This window comes from Grammomys surdaster, unplaced genomic scaffold (genome assembly GCF_004785775.1).
Source record: "Grammomys surdaster isolate TR1022 unplaced genomic scaffold, NIH_TR_1.0 146, whole genome shotgun sequence".
In the NCBI taxonomy this organism is placed as follows: domain Eukaryota; kingdom Metazoa; phylum Chordata; class Mammalia; order Rodentia; family Muridae; genus Grammomys; species Grammomys surdaster.
The window spans coordinates 12,728,998-12,750,815 of record NW_021604604.1 but is presented as its reverse complement, the minus strand read 5'-3'; the positions used below and the strand labels follow the sequence as shown (position 1 = coordinate 12,750,815).

The 21,818-nt window shown below is 46.2% G+C and overlaps 1 protein-coding gene across 1 annotated transcript in view; it reads left to right on the top strand.

Annotated features, from left to right (window-relative positions):
- The window catches only part of Echdc3 (enoyl-CoA hydratase domain containing 3), a 21,448-nt gene extending 734 nt beyond the window's left edge, over positions 1–20,714 (top strand). Inside the window, exons 2-5 of the mRNA XM_028764934.1 lie at positions 3,878–3,999; positions 6,590–6,687; positions 13,159–13,359; positions 19,875–20,714. Coding sequence (XP_028620767.1) covers positions 3,878–3,999; positions 6,590–6,687; positions 13,159–13,359; positions 19,875–20,186 — 733 coding nt within the window. The 3' untranslated portion in view covers positions 20,187–20,714. The remainder of the gene's footprint in view (positions 1–3,877; positions 4,000–6,589; positions 6,688–13,158; positions 13,360–19,874) is intronic.
- The last annotated feature ends 1,104 nt before the right edge of the window (positions 20,715–21,818 follow it).

The following is a 21,818-nucleotide window of genomic DNA, read 5'->3' as shown; positions in this document are numbered from 1 at the left end:
GAGAGAGAGAGAGAGAGCGAGAGAGAGAGAGAGAGAGAGAGAGAGAGAGACCCCCATGCCTTTATAAACACAATCAGCAGGCTCCAGGGTTAGGGCATGCTGAAATGCAGGGTAGGGTAGGTCAATAGTAAGAAAGGGCACATGCCCTGATCTCTGCCCCCTTGTACTACAAACCTAAAAGCCTCAAACTTTGTGTATCAGTGCACAACCTGGATGTAGTGAAGACCCTTTTCAGGCCTGGCCAGGACAAGGCTGTGAAAAGAGGTATGTTTTCATGTTTAAGGGTTACAAACAGAGCTGTTTAAGTGATATATACCCCCACTCCAGTAAATAGCTCTTCTTAATCCTAGAAGACCATGTTTGACTTTTTAATCCTTACCCAAACTTGTTCCCCCCAAAAGAACAGAGAGCCAGCCTCTGGCCTTTAGCTCTCCCCACATCTTCCCTTCATCTTTCCATTGCTACAGCCTTTAAGGAGCTTAGCACACAGGTCTATGGATACCCATCTAGGGTGCCCATGTTCTGCCTGTCCCCTAACTCCCAACAGACCACTGTGGGTGGCCACCCCAGGGGCTAGGCATTGGCAGGGCTCAGTGACTAAAGTGTAGCTTACAAAGAGTAATCCCATTTTCTGTGGCCTCCTTGCTCATCAACAGAGATAGAAGCACTGCCAAAGAAAGCCAGAGGAGGGCTCTGAAGTGTAGGGCCCACATAAGGGCCATCCTGGCTGATTTTTAAGGAACAGCTTCTGCTTCTATGGTCATAAGCTGGTTATGGTTGCACAGGGTTGTAATCACACCACTTGGAAGGCTGAAGCAGGACAATCCTGAATTCAAAGCCCTCCAGGATTATGCAGCAAGTTCAAGACTAGCCTAGGCTACACAGTAAGACCAATCCTCTCCCCAACAAAATAAAGTCTGGTCATATCTGATCAGAAATTCTGGCAAGAGATGGGAGACTGAGTCCTTCAGAGGTAAACGTGAAGGGGGAATCAGAAGAAAAGGGTGATGAGTCCAGTTGATTATACATCATAAGAAATATATTAAAATTCTTCCTGAGTCAAACCTTAGAGCAGTACTATGGTAAGCAGGGGGGACTTGTGTGACTTGGTCACTTCAAGGCTCCCATTTCAAAGCTGTGCCTCAGAGCAATAACACAGTCGTATGTACCTCGAGGGCCAGCTAAGAAATGAGAACTCTGTCAGGCACTTTGCACTCATTGTCTCTAAATCACACAATGACCTGCAAGCCCCTCTTCACAGACAAAAGTCAAGTGCAGTGATGACTGTCAGGAAGTAAGTGAGCCAGGAGTCTGAAAGAGATAGCCTCTGCTCTCTGCCTCCCAAGCCAAGGTCTATCTGCCTCCCAAGGTATTCCCCCTCATGTGCCGTCATGGCAGAGTGGGCCTCTGAGACCAGTCCAGTCCACTCCAGTCAGTAGAATTAGCTGAGAAAAACAGTAGTGGTATTTTTAAATGATGCTCTTCATTTTAAATGATGCTCATCGGACCGTTTATGGGGACCATCGTCCCTCTATACATGTCCCATGACTTGGGAGAGACCTCATCAGAGATAACTTTCTCCTTTAAATGAAGAGTATTGGTGATGGTCTCAGCTTAAGGCACTCCACACTGAAATAGCCATTGGGAATGCTCAAGACAGCTGAGGAGTTCTGACGTCCTGGGAAATAAAGGGGTGCTGCAGAGCAACACAAAATGAATTTCAGACTCCAGCTTGGGTGACAGAGCAGCAGCTCAGAGGAGAGGGAGAATAGGGAGAGGGTGTCCTCCATGCACACTTCCATGGAGTAATCTGGAGAGCATCATAGCAAACACATAGATCTAGGGCTCTGGAGAGAGGCTTGAATTAAGGGGAATGGCTGGGAGATGTCAGCACAGAGGGAGCAGTTGGTGTCCGTGGCCACCAGTGAAGTTGCCTGGGCAGTGTGCAGTGAACAAAGAGAGCAAGGGATGGAGCTCTGAATGTCTCCTGCCAGAGCCTAGGAGCCCAGAAAAGAAGGCACAAAGAGACCAGAGACAAATGAAGCCCTCCCTAGGGGCGAGTGTTTCCTAGAGAGGGGTGTGGTGCAGGCCACTGATGTATCTGGGCCCGGTAATCAGGAGATGACCGCTGGGTGTCAGTGGAGTGGTGGGAAGAGAAGTCCGCAAGTGAGAACTGTCTAACAGTGAGTCTGGAAGGATTAACAGGATTCCATCCGAACAGATACCACCAGACAGCAAGCCCTTGTGGGTTGGAATCTTTTTGTGCAATTTTGCCTAAGGCCTTAGAACTTAAATTAAGCTGATGTTAAATCCTGGGGTGGCAGCTTCCGTGTGTGTGTGTGTGTGTGTGTGTGTGTGTGTGTGTGTGTGTGTGTGTATGTACTCTCACATGCACATGTTCACATGTGTGTGTGCAGTTGCATGTGTATGTAGAAGCCAGATGATCACCTGGATTTCTTCCATGTTGCCCACCCCATTGAGATGGGTTTCCCACTGGCCTGGAGTCTGTCTCTGCCACCCTAGCTCACGGTGCCTGCTTTGAGAGAGAGAGAGAGAGAGAGAGAGAGAGAGAGAGAGAGAGAGAGAGAGAGAGGACTCAGGTTCTCGTGCTTGCAAAGCAATCGCTTGACTGAGCCATGTCCCCAGGCTTAAGGTGACAATGTCTTCTGTTTACCACCATAGGCAACTCATTATCTTGCCTCAAGGTTACAGCTAATTTCCATCACTTCCATGGATAAAGGTTTCTAAGGATCAGCAGACCAGCTGCAAGTAATTCCTATACTTGGGAGAGGGTAACCCACACCTACCTGGGAGCTGCAGCAAAATTAAAGTGGTATCCCAAAAGGAATGATTATTCTTACTGTGCTGAGATAAATTTAGTCGTCAGAGTTGTTTAAAAAGAAAGAAAGAAAAAACTTCCCCTAAATGTTATTTCTGGAGGCGCCAATTGAACATGTAACAATAAAATGCCATATTCAGAAGGGAACGGAGAAGCTTAGAGCTTCTGGGTGGAGACTGACAGGAAATACAAAGCGTGTTGTGAGAATCTGGTTTGGTTCACTGCCCATTTCTAACGACAGTGAAAATAAGACATTTCTATGTGAGACTGTAGGATGACAATACAGGTGGTTTTATTCTGAACATGGGCCATTTTTAAATAGCAGAGGGCCCTTGAGGTGCCAGCTCTTTTCGAGATGCTACATCTGTTGCATGGGTTTGTCCGTCTGCTCTCTCTGTATCATCTGTTCTCCGATGGCACGAATTACCCTGCACATTTACCAGAAACCTTTATAAAAGTCACAGTGCATACATACCGGCGGCTGGGCCTCTGCTACCTTTTCTTTGGAATGGGTGGGAGGAGATGGGGAAGGGGGACTTTTTTTTTTCCTTTGGCTCCTTTCCTAACCTCATTCTAAAGAACAGCACCTGGAAGTTGTGGGTAGGGCCTATTTGTCAGATTCACCTAACCTAGCCACTGTCACCTGAAGCTCACATCCTCTGTGGCCACAGATGTTTTGGGGACTGTTGTGACACACCCTTGCTGTGGAGGTAGCAGAGTTTCTGACAATGGGAGAGGGGAAAGAGAGGAGGAGAGGGAGAGGGAGAGGGAGAAGGAGAGGGAGAAGGAGAGGGAGGAAGCAAAAACAAATCAAGGGAGCAGGGAGAAAAAGCTAGCCTACCTTTCAGGTCATCTTTTTTCCTTGTTTTGACGCAACTGTCACTCCAGAATGTTGACAGACCCTTTAAGGTGGCACCAAGCCTCACCAGTCCTTTCTTCTTGAGTTTCAAAATTGCTCCTAAATTAGAAAGGAATTGCAGGGGTCTTCTCTTGTTTTGACTGGTGCATGACCCGGGGACTATCAAATGCTTTTCGCAGGAACATTGTCTTAAGCAATCCCAAGAAGAGGAATGCGCTGTCACTGGCCATGCTGAAATCTCTCCGAAGTGACATTCTTCAGAAAGCTGAAAGCGAAGACCCAAAAGTCATTATAATTTCAGGTATTTCTCTGAAGCCTGTCGTTAGTGGTCCACGGTGCCCACATAAGGTTTCTCAAAATGTGCCAGTGAGCAGGGACTCCCTCTCTTCACTTCACTGGAGAATTGCTCTGACTTCCTTTGAAAAGCATCAAGAACTTCTGTGCTGCTGCGGTCTCAGCCCTTGTTAGCTGTGGGGTTTGTAGCAAAGACCTTTGCTCAGTGAAATCATGGCTTCTCTTTGTCATCAAAATCAGTCTTGGGCTGAGGAGACGGCTCCGTTGGTTGAGCTCTCAGCCTCACAAGTGCCTAGCCCACATTAAAAAAAAAAAACAAAACTGGGCTTGGTATTACAAGTCTATAATCCTAGATACGGGGAAATGCAAGGCAAAGACAGGTGACGTCCTAGAGCTCACTAGCCAGAGAGCCTGCCCTGCTTGGTGGGGTTCCAGGCCAAAGAGAGGCCCGAGCTGAGGGGAAAAAATGGGAGCTACCTGAGCAATGACACTTGAGGCTGTGCCCTGACATCCACATGCTCATTAGTACTCATCCACACAGGAACACATACACAAGATCGAAGAACCAGGGGACGGATGCAGCTCAGTGGTACAGCACTCACTAGCATATATAATCTTCAGAACCACACGTATACACATACACACACATACACACACATATACACACATACACACATACACATATAACCACACATACACACACATATACACACACATACATACACACACACATACACACACATACAACCACACACATATACACATGCACATATACACATACACCCACACATACACACATGAACACAGACATACAAACACACACATACAGACATATCTACACACACATACACATGCACACATGCACACACATACACCCACATATACACACATATACACACATACATACACACACATACACACCCATACACACACATACATACAAACATGCATACACATATACAGACATATATATACAAACACATATACACACACATACATACACACAACACATACACATGCACACAACACATATACACACATACACATACAAATATACACACACAAAAATTTAAGACAGAATTCCAATTTAGAAACTCAGTCTCTTCAAGGACCTTATAAGATGGCTTTTGTCACTACTCACCTTGGTGACTCACCAGCAGCCAGCAGGTGGGCCACTGGAACCACCAGTTGATCTGTCTCATCTGTTTGCTAAATCTTTCTCATATCTAAGTCTGCAGTGTCATCTTTAATGATGCAAAGGTGTGACATTTTGTCAATTTCTTCCCTTTTGGGGGTTGTTGTTGTTTTGAATGTGTCTAGATGTCTTGCCTGCATGCATGTCTGTGTACCACTTGCAGGCCTGGTGCCTTCTGAGCCCAGAAGAGGGTGTCAGATCCCCTGACTGACATTACAGATGATTATGAACTGACATGTGGGTACTGAGATTCAGAGCTATGTCCTGGGGAAGAGCAGTCAGTCATTTTAACCACCAAGCCATCTCTCTAGCCCCTCTAATAGAATTTTTTGTAAAATTATCATTTTGGAAGTAGAGAGGTGGCCAGTGGTTCAAAAGCAATTATTGCTCTTGCAGAAGACCTGGGTTTGGTTCCAAGCATTCATATCGGGTGACTCACAATCACCATAACTCCAGTTCCACAAGATCCATGTCTCCGGTCCCCAAAGGCACCTGGACTCAAATGCACATACACACAGACATATGCACATTATTAAAAATATGTTTTATCTAAACAAGGTTTCTCTGTGTAGTCCTGGCTGTCCTAAAACTTAATCTGTAGACCAGGCTGGCTTTGAATTCACAGAAATTTGTCTGCCTCTGCCTCCAAAGTGGTGGGCTTAAAGGTATGTGTCACCACCGAGTAAAAATAAATTCTTAAAAAAAATAAAACTATCACCTCATATATACTGCAATAGCATCAATAAAAGTGCCTCAGCATCTTCACACACCCCACAAAAATACAACAGATGCTGTTCGCTGGCACTTTGCTTGTTTAAGCATCAGTGTTTCCTGAGGTTCTTGGAGCTACCTTCTTAACAATGGCCATATAGAGATTTTCAACTGTTCTGTGTGGAAAAGGGGAACGAAGCTGGAATGAGTAGCTTGCAGCAGGCATATGAGGTGTAAGATGTCCGAAGCAAAGGCTGTTAATGTCTTAAGGACACCTCTTTCTCACTTGTAAAAACAGGACATCATTGCTGTCACAAGGGAAGTGGGAGGAGATGTTCTCGGCTTATCAGGAGAGTGACCCTCGGTTGTTAAGGAAAAGACAGGGGCCACATCCTCAGCTCCTTCTGTGAAATCAAGGACTGGGGCTAGGCGGCTCCCATGTTTCTGCTCACATTCTGACCTCCATGGATGATAGGATCACTGCTTAGGGCATGGCAGATTTCAAAGGACCTGCAGAAGTCCATATACTGAGCCCAGACTGAGTGCAAAACTAAAAATCTTCAGATCCGACAGGGCTTTGAAAGAAGCTCCAATCCCCAAGCCTTCTCCTGCCATTACATCTTGCCATTTTGCCTCCTCTGATTGTTAACTTTTTTTTTTTTTTAATCTTCTCAACTGGAAACACTCACAGCCGAGGGCCCTGTGTTTTCATCTGGACATGATTTGAAGGAGCTGACAGATGCGCAAGGCCGTGATTATCACGCTGAGGTATTTCAGACCTGTTCTGAGGTAAGCCATGGTGACAACCTGCATAATAAGCATGGAAGCCATTATTAAATACAGAGGTAGCCTTCTGGTTTCAGGTAAGAGTCTACACACAGGGCCTGCTCACTAGAGAGGTGGGTGTTAGAAGCTTTGTAGTTATTGGTGAGTCCCTCAGCCAAGCAGTTATTGGGTTCAGACTTCTAAAAAGTAGCCATGCCAGCTGGGGAGATGGCTCAGTGGTTAGAAAGCTTGCTGTGCAAACGTGGGGACCTGCATTTGGAGTCCCAGCATCCACGTGAGACGCTGCATGGCCACACACATCTGTGGGCATGCAGACACAGGAGGCCCATCAGGGTTTGCTGAGTGAAAGAGTAACCAGAAACCTGTGAGGTCTGGGTTCAGGGAGAGACTCTGGCTTTAAGGGAGTAGGACTAAATAATAGACCAGGGCACCAGACATCCTCCTCTGGCCTCTGCATGTGCACACATGGGTATGTAGCACACACATACACACACACACACATGCACATACACAAAAAAAGGTAACCATGATTTGCTACTGACTGTATGTGCCAGCAAAATAAAATGATGTATCCAGAGCTGCCATCTGCAGGGTTAGCAGATGCCTTGGTGCACTGGCTTTGAATAAGAGAGAAAAGGTGGTGATGCACACCTTTAAGGAGGAAGAACCTAAAATTATAATGATAATCATTTTACATATTTAAACTTCGCATGGAAGATTGCTCAGTCAGTGAAGCACTTGCCAAGATGAGAGACCTGAGTTAGGTAAATGGCATGCATGTTTAAAATATATATATCACCTCTGAAGAAATGAACCTCTTCCATTTCATTTCCTGTTTGTGGGGGTCAGAGGTTGACATCAAGTGTCTTCCTTAACCTCTGGGTTTTGAGATTGAACTCTCTTTGAACCTAGAACTCGGGGTTAGGCTTACCTGGCTAGCCAGTGAGTGTCAGAGATCCTCCAGCACTGGGATTACAGATGCATTCGGTCCTCGTGATTGCACAGTAAATGCTTTACTGACTAGCCCATCTCCCCAGCTATTCAGATACATTCTTGAGCACAGATAGTTTCCTTTGCCATTCCAAAAACCCATAAGCACACCAGATTATCACTTTCTCATTACATCGGAAGACAAAAAGAAAACGTGATTCCCTTTTGGTTTTATGGAGAAGTAGAAACAAACTGGAGTTAAGACTTAGTATGTTGTCTGCTTTAGAAACAGGGTCTCTAGTAGCTCAGGCTAGCCTTAAAGTTGTTATATAGTCAAGGCTGGTGTTGAACTCCTCATCCTGCCTCCACCACCCAGGCACTGGGATTATAAGTGTGCATCACAAACAAAAGATCTGGCTCTTTTGCTTTATACATGAGCAGTGTTGGCACAGTATCCAATTCTCTGCTTTTCCAAGGTGTGATGCTTTCAGAATCATTTTCCCACTAGGTAGGAGCTAGCCTGGTAAATCATTTACCTGTCGGGCAGAAGGCCCTGAATTTAGTACACCACACTGAAATAATTTTTTTCTACCAATTTACAATATATTTGGCTAAAATAGAAAAATATCTAAAAAGAAACCTGTACACACTGGTAACCTCCATAAAACACCTATTTTTTTTTTTATCATTCTGCTCTGATATCTGGATGAACGGAGACCTAAACAGGTTAGCAGAGAGCTACATGGGAATCTGGGCTTTCCAGAGTGCAAAGGCCAGGTTTCTTGGCAGCTCTTAGTTCATTCAGCCTCTGGCTCCTCAGAAAATACTCAGTATATGCATAGGGCTTAGTCCTAAAAGCCAAACAAGAATACAAGGCTACTGGCTTCTTGTAAAGATTTCTTTTTATTATTTTTAATACGTGTATGTGTGTGGAGGGGCATGCACACATGAGTCCAGCCGCCCACAAAAACCAGGGGCATTGAATCCCCTAGAAGTGGAGTCATAGGCAGTTGTGAGCTACCCCACATGGGTACTGGGAACCAAACAATGGAAGAGCAACTCCAAGCTTTTAAACACGGAGCCATTGCTCTAGGCCTGAGTGCTGTTCTTTAGCACTAATTCCGTGAAACTCAAGTCGTCTTGGACAAATATGAACACCAGGAAGTTGTGTGAAATCTGTGTCCTAGCCGGGCGGTGGTGGTGCATGCCTTTAATCCCAGCACTTGGGAGGCAGAGGCAGGTGGATTTCCGAGTTCGAGAGTTCGAGGCTAGCCTGGTCTATAGAGTGAGTTCCAGGACAGCCAGGGCTACTACACAGAGAAACCCTGTCTCGAAAAAACAAAACCAAAAAAAAAAAAAAAAAATCAGAGAACAGACTAGAACAGATTGAGCTACGTGCCTCACTGTTCAGTTCATGCACAGGACAGTTGGATTCTAAAAGGCAGACAGGAATCACAGCGCCAGCTTGGCCTCTGCAAGCCAGAGCACGTTTGTTACAGACCACAGAGTCTGCCCGACAGCCAATGATTTACAAGTCGGGAGGAGGACAGACTGAGTAAGAATTGGTTATGGAAGAGGTTGAGGACTCTTCTGGGTGCTGATGTGGTAACCTAGAGACTCATTTCTTTCTCCTCTTCCAACCTGAGAGTCTTTCCTTGAAGAGACCCTTCCTTTCTACTCCTCACTAAGGAAACGAGAGTAGCTGGCTTTAGAAAGCACTATGGGGAGAAAAGAAAAGAATACAGACCCCCAGTTATGCTGTTACAGGAGGGTGAGCCAGCGTTCAATTGACGCACCCTTGGAAGCAGGCAGAACTCCAAACAGGACTGATGCAGGGAAATTGGAAAGGTGGCATTAATTCTTATCTTCCGTGGGCTTGATTATCCTGGCTTTTTTTTTAATCTTTTTGTTTGTTTTGTTTTTGTTTGTTTATTTGTTTTTGAGGTTTTGAGGCAGGGTTTTTCTGTGTAGCACTGGCTGTCCTGGAACTCTCTCTGTTGACCAAGCCTCAAACTCATAGAGATCTGCCTGCCTCTGCCTCTTGAGTGCTGGGATTAAAAGCCACCGCTGGCTGCCTTGTTTTTTATCAAAGTTTTCTTTGTCTTTTCTAAACTGCCTTCTGAGTTGATTTAAAATATTTGAATTGATGAAAATAAGTATGGATTATAGAAGATTTTTAAAATGTAAAACACAAGAACAAGATACTTTGGTCATATAACCACACAAACCCAGAGAAGACTGCACGATTTTGTTGTATTCGAGTTTAGTGATTTTTTTCCCTAGGCACATAAGTGTTTAAATGATCTTCTGTAGGTGTGTTTACAGTAGATCACTGTGTGTGTCACACGATTGCAGCCCTGAATGCTTCCTAAGCCAGGTAGAGGTCTCTAATAGACTTCAGGTTTGCTGAGATCTGCCCCGGCTCTATTGTGTTAGCTTAGTGTTGACACAATACCTATCTCGGTACTGTGAAACGGAAGGGTCACGTGGCTTGTTCAGAGTTATGAGTTAATGAGTAAGAGAGAGACTGGATGCCAAATCCTAGCAGGCTTGCTCCGTTTCACTGTATGAGCTCTAAGCCACTCAGGCGTTGTATTTTTCACCCGTAGAAATCTTCATTTCACCGGGAACGTTGCATTTATTTGATAGCTGTAGTTCAGTGTACATGGACATTATATCTGTCAGCCTCATACTGTGATAAAGAAAGGACTCAAGTAATGAATTTATGTTTTTAAAAAATGGGTTTTGACATTCAAATTTAAGATTAGAGGCCAGGCATGGTGGTGCACACCTTTAATCCCAGCAGTCAGGAGGCAGAGGCAAGTGGAGTTCAAGGCCAACCTGATCTACAGTGAGTTCCAGGACAGCAAGGGACAAAAGAGATCAAGAGCCCACAAGTCCTTTACATTTTTTTAAATATTTGTTTTTATTTTATGTGTATGAGTGTTTTGTTCTCATGTGTGTACACTTACGTTATCTGTGCACAGTGCCTGAGGAGCTCTGAAGAGGACATCTGTACTTGTGGAACTATACTCCAGATGGTTATGAGCTACAGTGGGTGTTGGGAACTGAACCTGGACCTCTGCAAAAGCAGCAAGTGCTCCTAACTGCTGCTCCATCCCTCCAGCCCCACCCCAATTCCTTTTGAGGGAATGTGCCAATGACCTAGGGACCTCCCAAAAGACCCCACGCTCACTGGTTCAGTCACCTCCCCATGACACCACCCTGAGATAAATCTTTAATACATGGACTTTTGGAGAGCATCCATCCAACCAGAGCAATCATTTACCTTTAAAAAAATTATTTATTATAATTCTCATTATTATATCTATGTGGTGTGTGTGTGTGTGTGTGTGTGTGTGTATGTGGGCACTCATCCCATGACACACACATGGAAGTCAGAAGATGACAGCTCTGTAAAATCATATCTCTCCTTCCACCTGTGTATGGGTATTAACGTCACCAAGCTTGCATGGCAAGCAATTTGTCCACTGAGCGATCTCACTACCTGCACAGTTGAATCATTTCTAGTTTCTTTTGCTGAGAGGTAATGATTTGGTGAGCATGCTTGACCATAGAGCTCTTTCCCTATTTCAGAGTTCTTACAAGTACAATCCCTGAATCAGTGGTATAAAAAACCAACATTCAAAATGAATGAAAACCTCTTCTCTCTTTGCAGCTAGACTTCAGACAGTGTGTGAGCTCTTCCTATCTTTACTCCAGTTCTCTGTAGGAACAAGAGCCATTGAGCGTTGTGTGCTGCACATCCCACTACTGCTACACGTTCACACCACATGCAGTAGCACCTCCTCTCAGTTGGCACTATAATGTTAGGCTGGGTAGTCACTTAGATGGTTGGAGTTATGTCTCATTATGATATACATATACATGAACACACGTGTATACACACACGTATAGATACACTTATACATGCACATACACTTACACATACATATACATGCATGTACGTGTCTGTGTTGTAAGTGTGTGTGGTGCATGTTTGTAGAGGCCAAAGGACAGCCTAGATGCCATCTTCAGGGCACCACTTTTCAGACTGGGTCTTTCACTGGCCTGGAGCTCCCCAGTTAAAATAGATTATCTGGCCAGTAATCTTCAAGAATCCTCCTGTCTCCACCTCCCTAGTGCTGGAGTTATAAGCATGGGTCCCCATGCCAGGCTCTCTCTCTCTCTGGCTCTCTCTCTTTCTCTCTCTCCCCACCCCCTGTCTCTTTGTCTCTGTCTCTGTCTCTCTCTCTCTCTCTCTCCCCTCTCTCTGTCTCTATCTCTCTGTCTCTGTCTCTCTCTCTCTTTCTCTCCCCCTCTCTCTGTCTCTATCTCTCTCTGCCTCTCTATCTCTCTCTCTCTGTCTCTCTCTCTTTCTCTCCCCCTCTCTCTGTCTCTATCTCTCTCTGTCTCTATCTCTCTCTGTCTCTATCTCTCTCTGTCTCTCTGTCTCTCTCTGTCTGTGTGTGTGTGTGTGTGTGTGTGTGTGTTTCTCACACTTGTAAGGCTAGCACTTAGCTACTGAGCTATTTCCCCAAGCTTTCATAATCTTATAAAGCCACCATCATAGATACAGTTTGTACCTAACCAAAACCACCTTACGTAGAACCTGACTATATAACTGGCTATGGGGGAGGGGGAGCTGACAAATATCAAGTGTTTATGAATATAAAAGACAAATTTCCCAGGCAAAGCTCTTCAAATCTGTGAAGGTCGTTTTTCTTTCAATTGCTGCCTTGGGGAAAAGCCCAGATGTAGCCCTATCTCCCCTCCCAACTTGCCAAGGTTCAAAGAGCAATAATTTAGAAATCGAAGTTGCCATGGCAACACAATCTGTTTAGAGTGTCATGAAAAAATAAGCTTCAAATAGAAGTTAGCACTCTGGCCCTCTGTGGTGGTGGGGGTCACAGGAACATGCCTTCGTCTCTCCTTTCCGTGCCAAGGGCTCCGTTGCAGGAATTTTGCTTTTTTTTAATAACAGCGGGGTGTCTCCCCTCCCCGTTTTAATGGAACTGAGAGAGTTTGCTATGCAGCATGGTAATTTGAGAAGTAATTACCAAGGAAATTGCCTTCGAGTCCCCTTCCCACCTTCATTTTCCAAGGAAGCACCAGTGCCAAATTCAGACTCTTAACAGAAGGGCTGTCCCGAGATGCAGAGAACTGACAATTGTGAAGGCGTTCCTGTGCAACCCGGGAACAAGACCCCACAGTTTCCAGCAGGGCGCTGGGGAGGCAGGAGGAGTGGGCTTAAACTCCTCCGCCACCCACTTCCCATCATGCTCTGACCTTAGGTAACTGACTCACCCCCGACCCCAGCTCCATGTCCTTGTTCCTAAATAGAGTCTTTTCTCATGGGGACCAGTTATGAACCAGACTCTACAGCCTACTTCATCACAGATGTAATGCAAGTTGATGGTTTTATGCTTAGACTCTGATGAGCTAATGCATGAGAAAGGTGCGCTGAGAAGTCAGTCACGTGACATGGCAGGCAGGCAGCTCCTTGTGCTGCACGGAAGTGAAGTGGGTGTGTCTGTCCCGCAGGTCATGATGCTGCTCCGGAACCACCCGGTCCCCATCGTTGCCATGGTCAATGGCTTGGCCACAGCTGCTGGCTGCCAGCTTGTGGCCAGCTGTGACATTGCTGTGGCAAGTGACAAGTCTTCTTTTGCTACTCCGGGGGTGAATGTTGGACTTTTCTGCTCCACCCCAGCGGTCGCCCTGGGAAGGGCAGTGCCCAGAAAGGTAATTGAACTGCCCTTCAGTGCTCACGGGTTCCAGATTTACCATTGTGGAGGTGGGGAGATGCTTGCCAAAACAAGTATGAAGACCTGAGTTCAATCCCCAGAACCCACGTAAAAATGCCAGGTGTAGTGATGCACTCTTGTAAACCTGATGCTGGGGAGGCAGGCACAGATGGATACCTGGAGCTTGCTGGCTGGCCAGCCAAGGCTACTCAGTAAATCCCAGGCCAGTGAGAGACCCTGTCCCTTCCATACAAACAAGATACACCGCACCTGAGAAACAATACCAGAAATCAGCCTCTGGCTTTTACTCAAGAGTGTGTGTGTGTGTGTATGTGTGTGTGTGTGTCCACACACACGTGCGCACGTTTGCAGACACACACCAAACAACCACAGTATTTTCTGTCTTCTATATTGGACATTCTGCCCAAAAGCCACCAGTGTCCCCCTGTGCTGAGGGAGAGAAGAGCTTACTGCCTATTCCTCTGTAGCATCAAACAGCACGTGTCAGCCTGTGAACTCGCCATATCTCAATCTTACAAGCCCCTCAGTATGACTTTAGGTTTTTTGTTTTCAGGGAAGCATAGCCTTATTTGAAATACAATCGAAACAGCTTTGTTCCACTAAATGGCTGCCCACAAGACACAACACACAGCATGCTGACACAGCGCCAGTGTCAAGGGGCTAAGGCTGAATCTCTGGCTAATGACTTCTTGACAACCTTTCTCATTCCAGAAAGGATTTAAAGTGTCTGATTTACAGTGCCAGGCTTATAGTGGTTAAACCAGGACTATCCTAGCCATACAATGTGACTCTGTACAAGGAGCAGCTGTGTGTTAGAGCTGTCTTGTCTTTACTAATGACAGTCAAATCCGTTTCCCCTCGTAAAGCTTTCTTCCTTCTGCAACCTCACAGAATAGCATTTAGTGAGCACCCCTGAAGCGGAAAACCACAGTGTCTGTTCTGGGAGAAAGGCATCCTGTTCTCAGTGGGAAATCTGGAAATAAAGGCACAAACCTATATATGTAGCAAGCAAAGAATGAACAGCTTCCTAGAATGGACTATCTGGTTTTGAAACAACTGCAAAGATTAAAAGTGGCTCACAGGCCTGAGGCAAGAAAGAAGTGAGACCCAAAGGGAGACCAGTAGCAGAGCCAGGGAGGATTTCTCCCTTCTGCAGGACCTCCTTGTTAGTTTTGGCAGAAACATATGCTCCTGTGGAGATGCTGCGGTTAACTACAAGCCAGTATACTGACAGCAGGCTCGAAGTAGGCTGCATGCTGCAAGAGATGGTTTGTTCAAGCATCTTCCAAGAAGGGGATGCTTGTTTATTATTTTAGAATGATATTTGCCTTAAGTGCATCCATGTTTAGTGAATATTTCTTATGTCGTTGCCCAGACAGCAAGTCAAAATATATTACAAATCTCTGTGATACTCATGGACTGTCTTGTAACTGCAGATGAAACCGTGAAGCCTTTCATTAGCAAGAAGTTGCTATACTGGTTTATCCTCTTCCAACATGTGACTTGCTGGAAGGTTCCATGGTAAAGGCATTTAAGTCCTATTGACAGGGTGAAAACAGCAAGCCTTCTAAATTAAGGCTTATCAGAATTCCTAGAAACTTCATGCTGCATCATGTTTACCAAACTTTACATTTGTCTTTGAAAAGAAAGAGGAGAAATGTAACTAAAATAGCCCTTAAATTCCATGGGAGCCCAATTCTGGGAATCGTGTTGCATAATCTGCACAGTGTGACAGATGAAGGGGCAGGGGCATCATGACAACCAGGATCGCTTTTTCCCTGCCAAAGATAGTTTTGTCAGGAAGCAGGCCTTTTCAAACAACGAGCAAAACAATCTGTCCTGGGGGTGGGGAGAAGGCTCAGTCAGCAAATTCCAACTGCACAGCACAAGGAACTGAGTTCCATCCGCAGAGCACACTGATCAAAGCCAGGCCTAGTGGTACACATTAGCTGGGCAGGTCAAAACGGGAGGAGCCCTGAAGCTCAGGAACCAGCCAGTCTAAGCATCAGAAACGTCTATCCACTGAAAGATCCTGTCTCGAAAAACAAGGCAGACAGCTCCTGACAAACAACACTGAAGACCGACTTCCAACCTCTAAATACGCATGCACACGTGCACCCAGTCCAATGTGCGCATGCGCACTCAGATTTCTGGTTTCTCCTCATGGTTTGACCCTCCAGAAGAAGACTGAACTCAAACACACTGTGAACATGTCAGTGTATCTGCTGGTGCTAGGTCCCTGTGGTTATCCACAGAGAAGCAGGCAGGTGCTTTTGCAAACTGTCCTGGGTGGGGGAAGTCTCAGTCCTTTCCCTGGAAGTGTTAGGACAGCATGTGTTGGACTCTAGTTCCCTCTGCTGGACACTCTAGGAAAACGTTCCACAGTGCTGGAAAGTAAAGACTGTAGTTTGTCTAACTGGGCAAAAGTCTTAGAGTTGAGCCTACCATGTTCTATACCCGAACATGAACATGTTCTATACCATTATTCATCTTATTTTTAAGGTCATTCTCTATTTGCTTGAACTCAATTATGCGTCCTCATTGTGCCATATAAATGCCCTGCCTCCTCCAGATGCTCTCTTCCCCAACCAGGGCTAGCCATGCACAGATGAGAGCCAGTACCTTAGGTATCCAGTAGGTATACCAGTAAGTATTCCAGGAAAGCTGGAGAATACATGAGTCCCCTTCCCCACACCAGTCCCTTCACCACAGGAGAAATCCTTGCTTCTGCTACCTACCCACTTGGCTGTGTGTTTGCACACCCTTATTTCCTACAAGTCTTAACTCAGAGTGTGATCCTCACTCAAACCACAGCCCCCACAGACACTCGGACATGGCTCATATTGACTATTTAGCAGTGAGTTGTATGCCCAACATAATTTAGGAAATGCAACATAAAAGCACTCATGCATACTAGCGACTTTTCCTAGGTTCCCAGTGAGATGAAGGCAGTGATCTAGTGTGTGTTTCCTGTGCACACCACCTGATGGGTGTGCACCGTATCCTACCATCCCCCACTCATTCCTCTTCCTCCCTGCATCTCCTCAAGCTGCATTCCATTGCCTCAGGAAGACAGACACCATTGTTACAGACTGAATGTGGTGTTCCCTGAGTTCATATGTTGCAATGCAGTCATCAAAGTGACAGCTGATGGAGGTGGGGCCTTGGGAATGTGAGTGTTGGGTCAAGAATAGAGCCCTCATTGATGGAATTAGTCCCTGTAGGAAAGGGGGCCAAGTCCCATGTGAGGACACAGTAATGCTTCAGTCTCTGAACCTGGAATCAGGTTTCTCCCTGGACACTAATTCTGCTGATGCCTTGAACTTGGGCTTCCCAACCTCCAGGGCATGAGATCTCCCTGCTTCTCAGCTATACAGTTTATGGCATTTCGTTCTTACAGTCTGGATAGACCAAGGCATGGGGCCTACCCAAAAGATAAGCAAAGAGCCCCAGGATGCTACAGCACTCAGGCATTGCATCTGTGACCCTCTGCTTTACTGATCTGCTCAGGTGCTGTGAAGCCTAGAAGCCAGTGTCAGAGTCACAGAAACGTTCATTCAGAAATGAGGATGTTAATATTAGCTACTCACTCTGCTCACTGGCATCTAGTCTACTGAGAATCCAGCACCTATTATCTGGAGTAAAACCAGGGCATGAAGGATGCAGGTGCCCATTTCTCTGTCCAGAGGAGGGATCAGACTCTGAAGGATCAGTTTGTTTGACCCTGGTGGGTCCACATGCTGAAGAGTTTCTGCCTCCAAACCTGTTCTTTCTAGAAGATCATCTGACATCCAGGTTAAGTCACAGCCTCAAATTATGATTGTCATCTTGAATGAAAATCCCCCTGGAGTAAAGAACTACTGACTTACCAACTTAGGGTGATCAAAGAGGTACCACCCTGAATGGCAGTGTGAGTCCATTAGGGGAGAAGTGAAGGAATCTTTTCTTCTTATTCATCTGAAGCTCCTGCAAACACACCCAAGTATAGAAACTTGGGTACTAAGACAAGATTTGGCTGGTTAGCTGGAAAAACAAACTGCCTTTTCCTTAATGATTGTCACCCCCTAACCTCTTGAACATCTATCTGCTATAAAAACATGTGGCTCCATAGACAGAAAGGGAAACTGAGGCCTAGAGATGGCGATAAGCTTGGCAGAATGATTTAGAATCCCAAGGGCGGCATTAGAATGCCATCCAGGTCTCATGGCCTTTGACCTTGCTTCAGGCAAATCTTCCCTTTTTTTTTTTTTTGGAGACAGGGTTTCTCTGTGTAGCTCTGGCTGTCCTGGTACTCGCTCTGTAGACCAGGCTGGCCTCAAACTCAGAAATCTGCCTGCCTCTGCCTCCCAAGTGCTGGGATTAAAGGCATGTGCCACCACCACCCAGCTAGGCAAATCTTCCTTGAGTATGAGGTATTAATCCATTAATACTTTCTTGGTCTTCTGGGCTGAAGGGAGAGACTCCAGGATTGTGGACACAGATGCATATTGGGGAAAATATCATTCTGCTGGTCTAATATTTTATGCTCAAATTTGTGGAGAAAAGCAACACACCAGAGTGCTCTGGGATGACCCCTCACCTTTGTGTCGTAATTGCTTAGAGGTCCCCTGAGTCCTCCTTCTCCTACTCTGTCCATTACAGTGCATCCAACAGCCAGCCCCCTGCCTTCCACCTGCTTTTTCTCTGTTCTCTTGTTTCTTTGCCTCAACAGCTAAGACTTCTGGGACACGTGCAGGGTCACCGTGGTGTTTGTTGTGCTCCGTTTTGTATGAAGTAGGAAATGTAGAGATCAGAACCTGACTGGAGCCCAGAGACCAAGCAGAGACCCCAGTGCAAGATTCTCAAGGCCAGACAGGAAAGTCTTCCCTCTCCAGCAATGTGGTAAAGGTTCCAAGTCTGAACATCCAAGAAAGGGCAGATGGAAACCACTGCACCGTTCAACCTAGGTTTACAGCCACTGTAACGTGCTTCGTGCTGCACTCTGCTTGCCAATGGTTCATTCATTCCTTCGTTCATTCGTAAATATGGAAAGTTGTTTGCACAGTGCAAGGAAGTCTCCTAGTGCTGGGGATAATGAAGACAACAGGCACCAAAACCTGTCCCTTGTTGGAATGACATGCTAGCAAATGCAATCAACACATAAGTGGGTATATTATACAATGTACCGAACGGTGAAATGTAATAAGGATGAACATGTAACCAGAAATGAGAATTTTAATATGGCAGCAGTGGAGGGCCCTGTTGAAAAGATGACAGACAGGGAGCTAACACCTTGAAGGAGGAAAGATTCCAAGCAGAGGGGGAAACACACATGCGGACCCTGGAGTGAGAGCACATTTGGTGTCTGAGAATGGCCACCAGGATCTCCAGAGATGGAGAGGAAGCACCCTTGTTCTGTGTCCCCGTGCACCCACAGAGTCCCTCTTGTCACCATAAGCTTGAAACTATGGATGCTGACCTTTTAGAGTTACTAAATGAGGTTCACCGTGTGGCAGGCTCTAGAATACAGGGGAGGGGAAAGGTTGTGCCCCATCTTCCTGTAAGCCTGGCATCAGGAAAAGAGCCTGTGTGAGGGCAGCAGTTCCCCTCCTCGCCTTATCTTGCCCACTTGAGCATCACAGTCATGCTAGGCTCTGTATCTGATCCCTGAAGCCATTTAAGTCTCTTCATGTCCCCAGAATAGAAGCTACTCTTTGGGGTCCTGCTGAGGAAGTGTCCCCCGTACCATTTGCAGGAGGTTATGAGCGTTTTTCCAGCAGGATTCAGGGTTGTCCCTATCAGATAGGCTGCCTTTCTGCATGTGGCCTTTAAGGGGTGGATGGACTCCCCAGGATTGCCAGGACCTACTGATCAAATCTCTGTAGCACCAAGAGGACCCAGGGAGAGACTCCATCTATCCTTGGATTCTTGTATTTTCTTGGGTCTTAGACTGGTCTGGTCGTCTCCCTGGCAGGGAGTTGGGGTGTTGACAACATCAAGGGGTGATAAGTGTCATTTGAGGAAGCAGATTCCTAGGCTGAGGTATGCAGGTAAGTCTTGAGAGTGACTTGTTACCTGTTCCCTGGACTACTCACCGCATGACCCTACCTGCCCTTGGGGGTTGGAGGTAAAGTGGTCCAGTGGCACAGAGTCAACACAAACTCCAGGAGCAGGTGAGAGACGCCAGAGCAAGCTCATCTGAACACTATTGCAAGCTCCTTTAATACCCTCCATCCGTGCCCCATGGGTTCCGAGAAAGCATCTGTTTTAAAGAGCAGTTCCCAATTGGCTGGCATTGTCTGCATCAGCAATCCATAGTCTCTCGGGCAGTCTTCAATTAGGTCCTCCTGCAGAAGATGCTTTTGTGGCTGCAAGGCCCTCTGTGTTTACTTAGAGGTGGCCTCGTGGCTGTTCCTGCTATAGTAACTGTCTCAGTACAGTGAAACAGAGCTGGTGCTGAGAAAGTCATGGGTATGAAGAGTGCTTTACTGACTCCACCTGTCCCTTCTTCAGGTGGCCCTGGAGATGCTATTTACTGGGGAGCCCATTTCTGCTCAGGAAGCCTTGCGCCATGGCCTCATCAGCAAAGTGGTGCCAGAGGAGCAGCTGGAGGAGGAGACCATGAGAATAGCAAAGAAGATTGCTTCTTTGAGCCGCTCTGTGGTGGCACTGGGCAAGGCTACCTTTTACAAACAGCTACCGCAGGACCTTAGCACAGCATACTTCCTCGCCTCCCAAGCCATGGTAGACAACCTGGCCCTACAGGATGGGCAGGAAGGAATTGAAGCCTTCATCCAGAAGAGAAAGCCCATCTGGTCACACTGAGCCAGCAAGAGGGGTGCTGAGTTAATGGTCAGCCCTAGGAAGCCCCCTGCCTTCATCTTCTCCTCTCTATCCAACCATATACTGCCGCCTCTTGGTTGTAAGAGAATATAGCCAGCCTTTCTAATTTGGGTGTTGGTTTCTCCATGTGTAATCTGTATTAAAAGCCATGGTTCTGTGGGAAACGAATACAGGGGAGGAAATGACTTGCTAGGTCAGTGGCTAGATTAATATGCACTGGGGTGTGTGGGCTGTGCCAGAAACCCCAGTGTCCGACGGAGCCTGAAGTGAGGTGCTTGTGGCCTGTACAGAGGGCAGTCAAGTGAAGCGTGAAGAAAGGATGCCACCCCCACTCTTCTGTAGTTTCCTACAGGCACAGTCTGTTCTGGTTGCTCATGGCAAGTTGAACATTTCAAATCTCCACAAGATCATCTCCACACTGAAAATCTTCTTGATTCTACCAGGAAATCATCATGCCTGTGGCTTTGGAATAATCTTCTATGTGATTTGAATAAATTAAATATTTATAGAGCCGGGTCGTTTCATTTCTAACCCACCACCAGCTAAGAAAAGAAAAGAGAGAATATTCTCTTTGTATGTTTGCTCTGATGGGCACATAGCAAGGGCTTGTGTCTTCTAATGAACGGCCGTGTCCTCCACTCACTACTACACCAGAGGATGAAAGCAGCCCAGAACAGGGAGGGGACCCAGAGCGGGCCCCACCCAGTGAGAGTCACTTCCTCAGGACACATTTCAGAACTGTGCTCAGCTTCTGGTAAGAAACCCAGACTGAGCTCCCCACTGAACTAAATCATATTGCGACCTACTCATATTTTTTGGCTTCTAGTCTAATGCAGCCCAAAAAGTGTTCAAATTTTCTTTATCGTAAACTTGACCACAAGTCACTGTCTGTCTGTCTGTCTGTCCATCCATCTATCCATCTATATTTCCCTCCTTCCCCCTCCTTTTTTCATTTCAGTGCTAAGGATTGAACCCAGAGCCTAGTGCACACAAGGCAAGTACTTTGCCACTGAGCTAGACCCCAGTCCTAACTTTTAGTCAACTTTTGTCACCTAAGAATGGAACAGAACAAGGCCTGATGGCACATCCCTGTAATCACACTTACTGCATAATCTGAGGCAGGAGGATCACACATTCAAGATTGGACTGCATAATTGAGCAAGACTTTTATCTCAAAACAAACAAAAAAATAAATAAAAGGTAAAGATGTCGCTTGGTGATGAACACTAGTCTAGAATGCATTAGGTCTGGAGCTTTATCTCCAGCACTAGAGAGAGAAGGAGGGATGGATGGTGAGGGAGAGGAGAAAGGAGCAAAGGCAAGGGACAGGCACAGAGACAAACTGCCAACTCATATGAGTCTAGCCTGTGGTTATTACTCTAGTTGCTGGAGTAAAGGTGGCTTATGTCACGGGCGCCTGCAGATATTTTGTTACAGGCTGCTCTTGGGATGGGACGTTGTTTCTTTCTCCATGCTTAAGATGGCAGGAAGGACTTCATTGTAAGATTTCCTCATGTGCAGAAACCATCTGAGCTGCCATCTCCTGCAGCCCCAGAATATGCCAAGTTCTCACAAGGCTGTCAGCTGGGTCAGGGGAGTGGGCACCACAGAGAT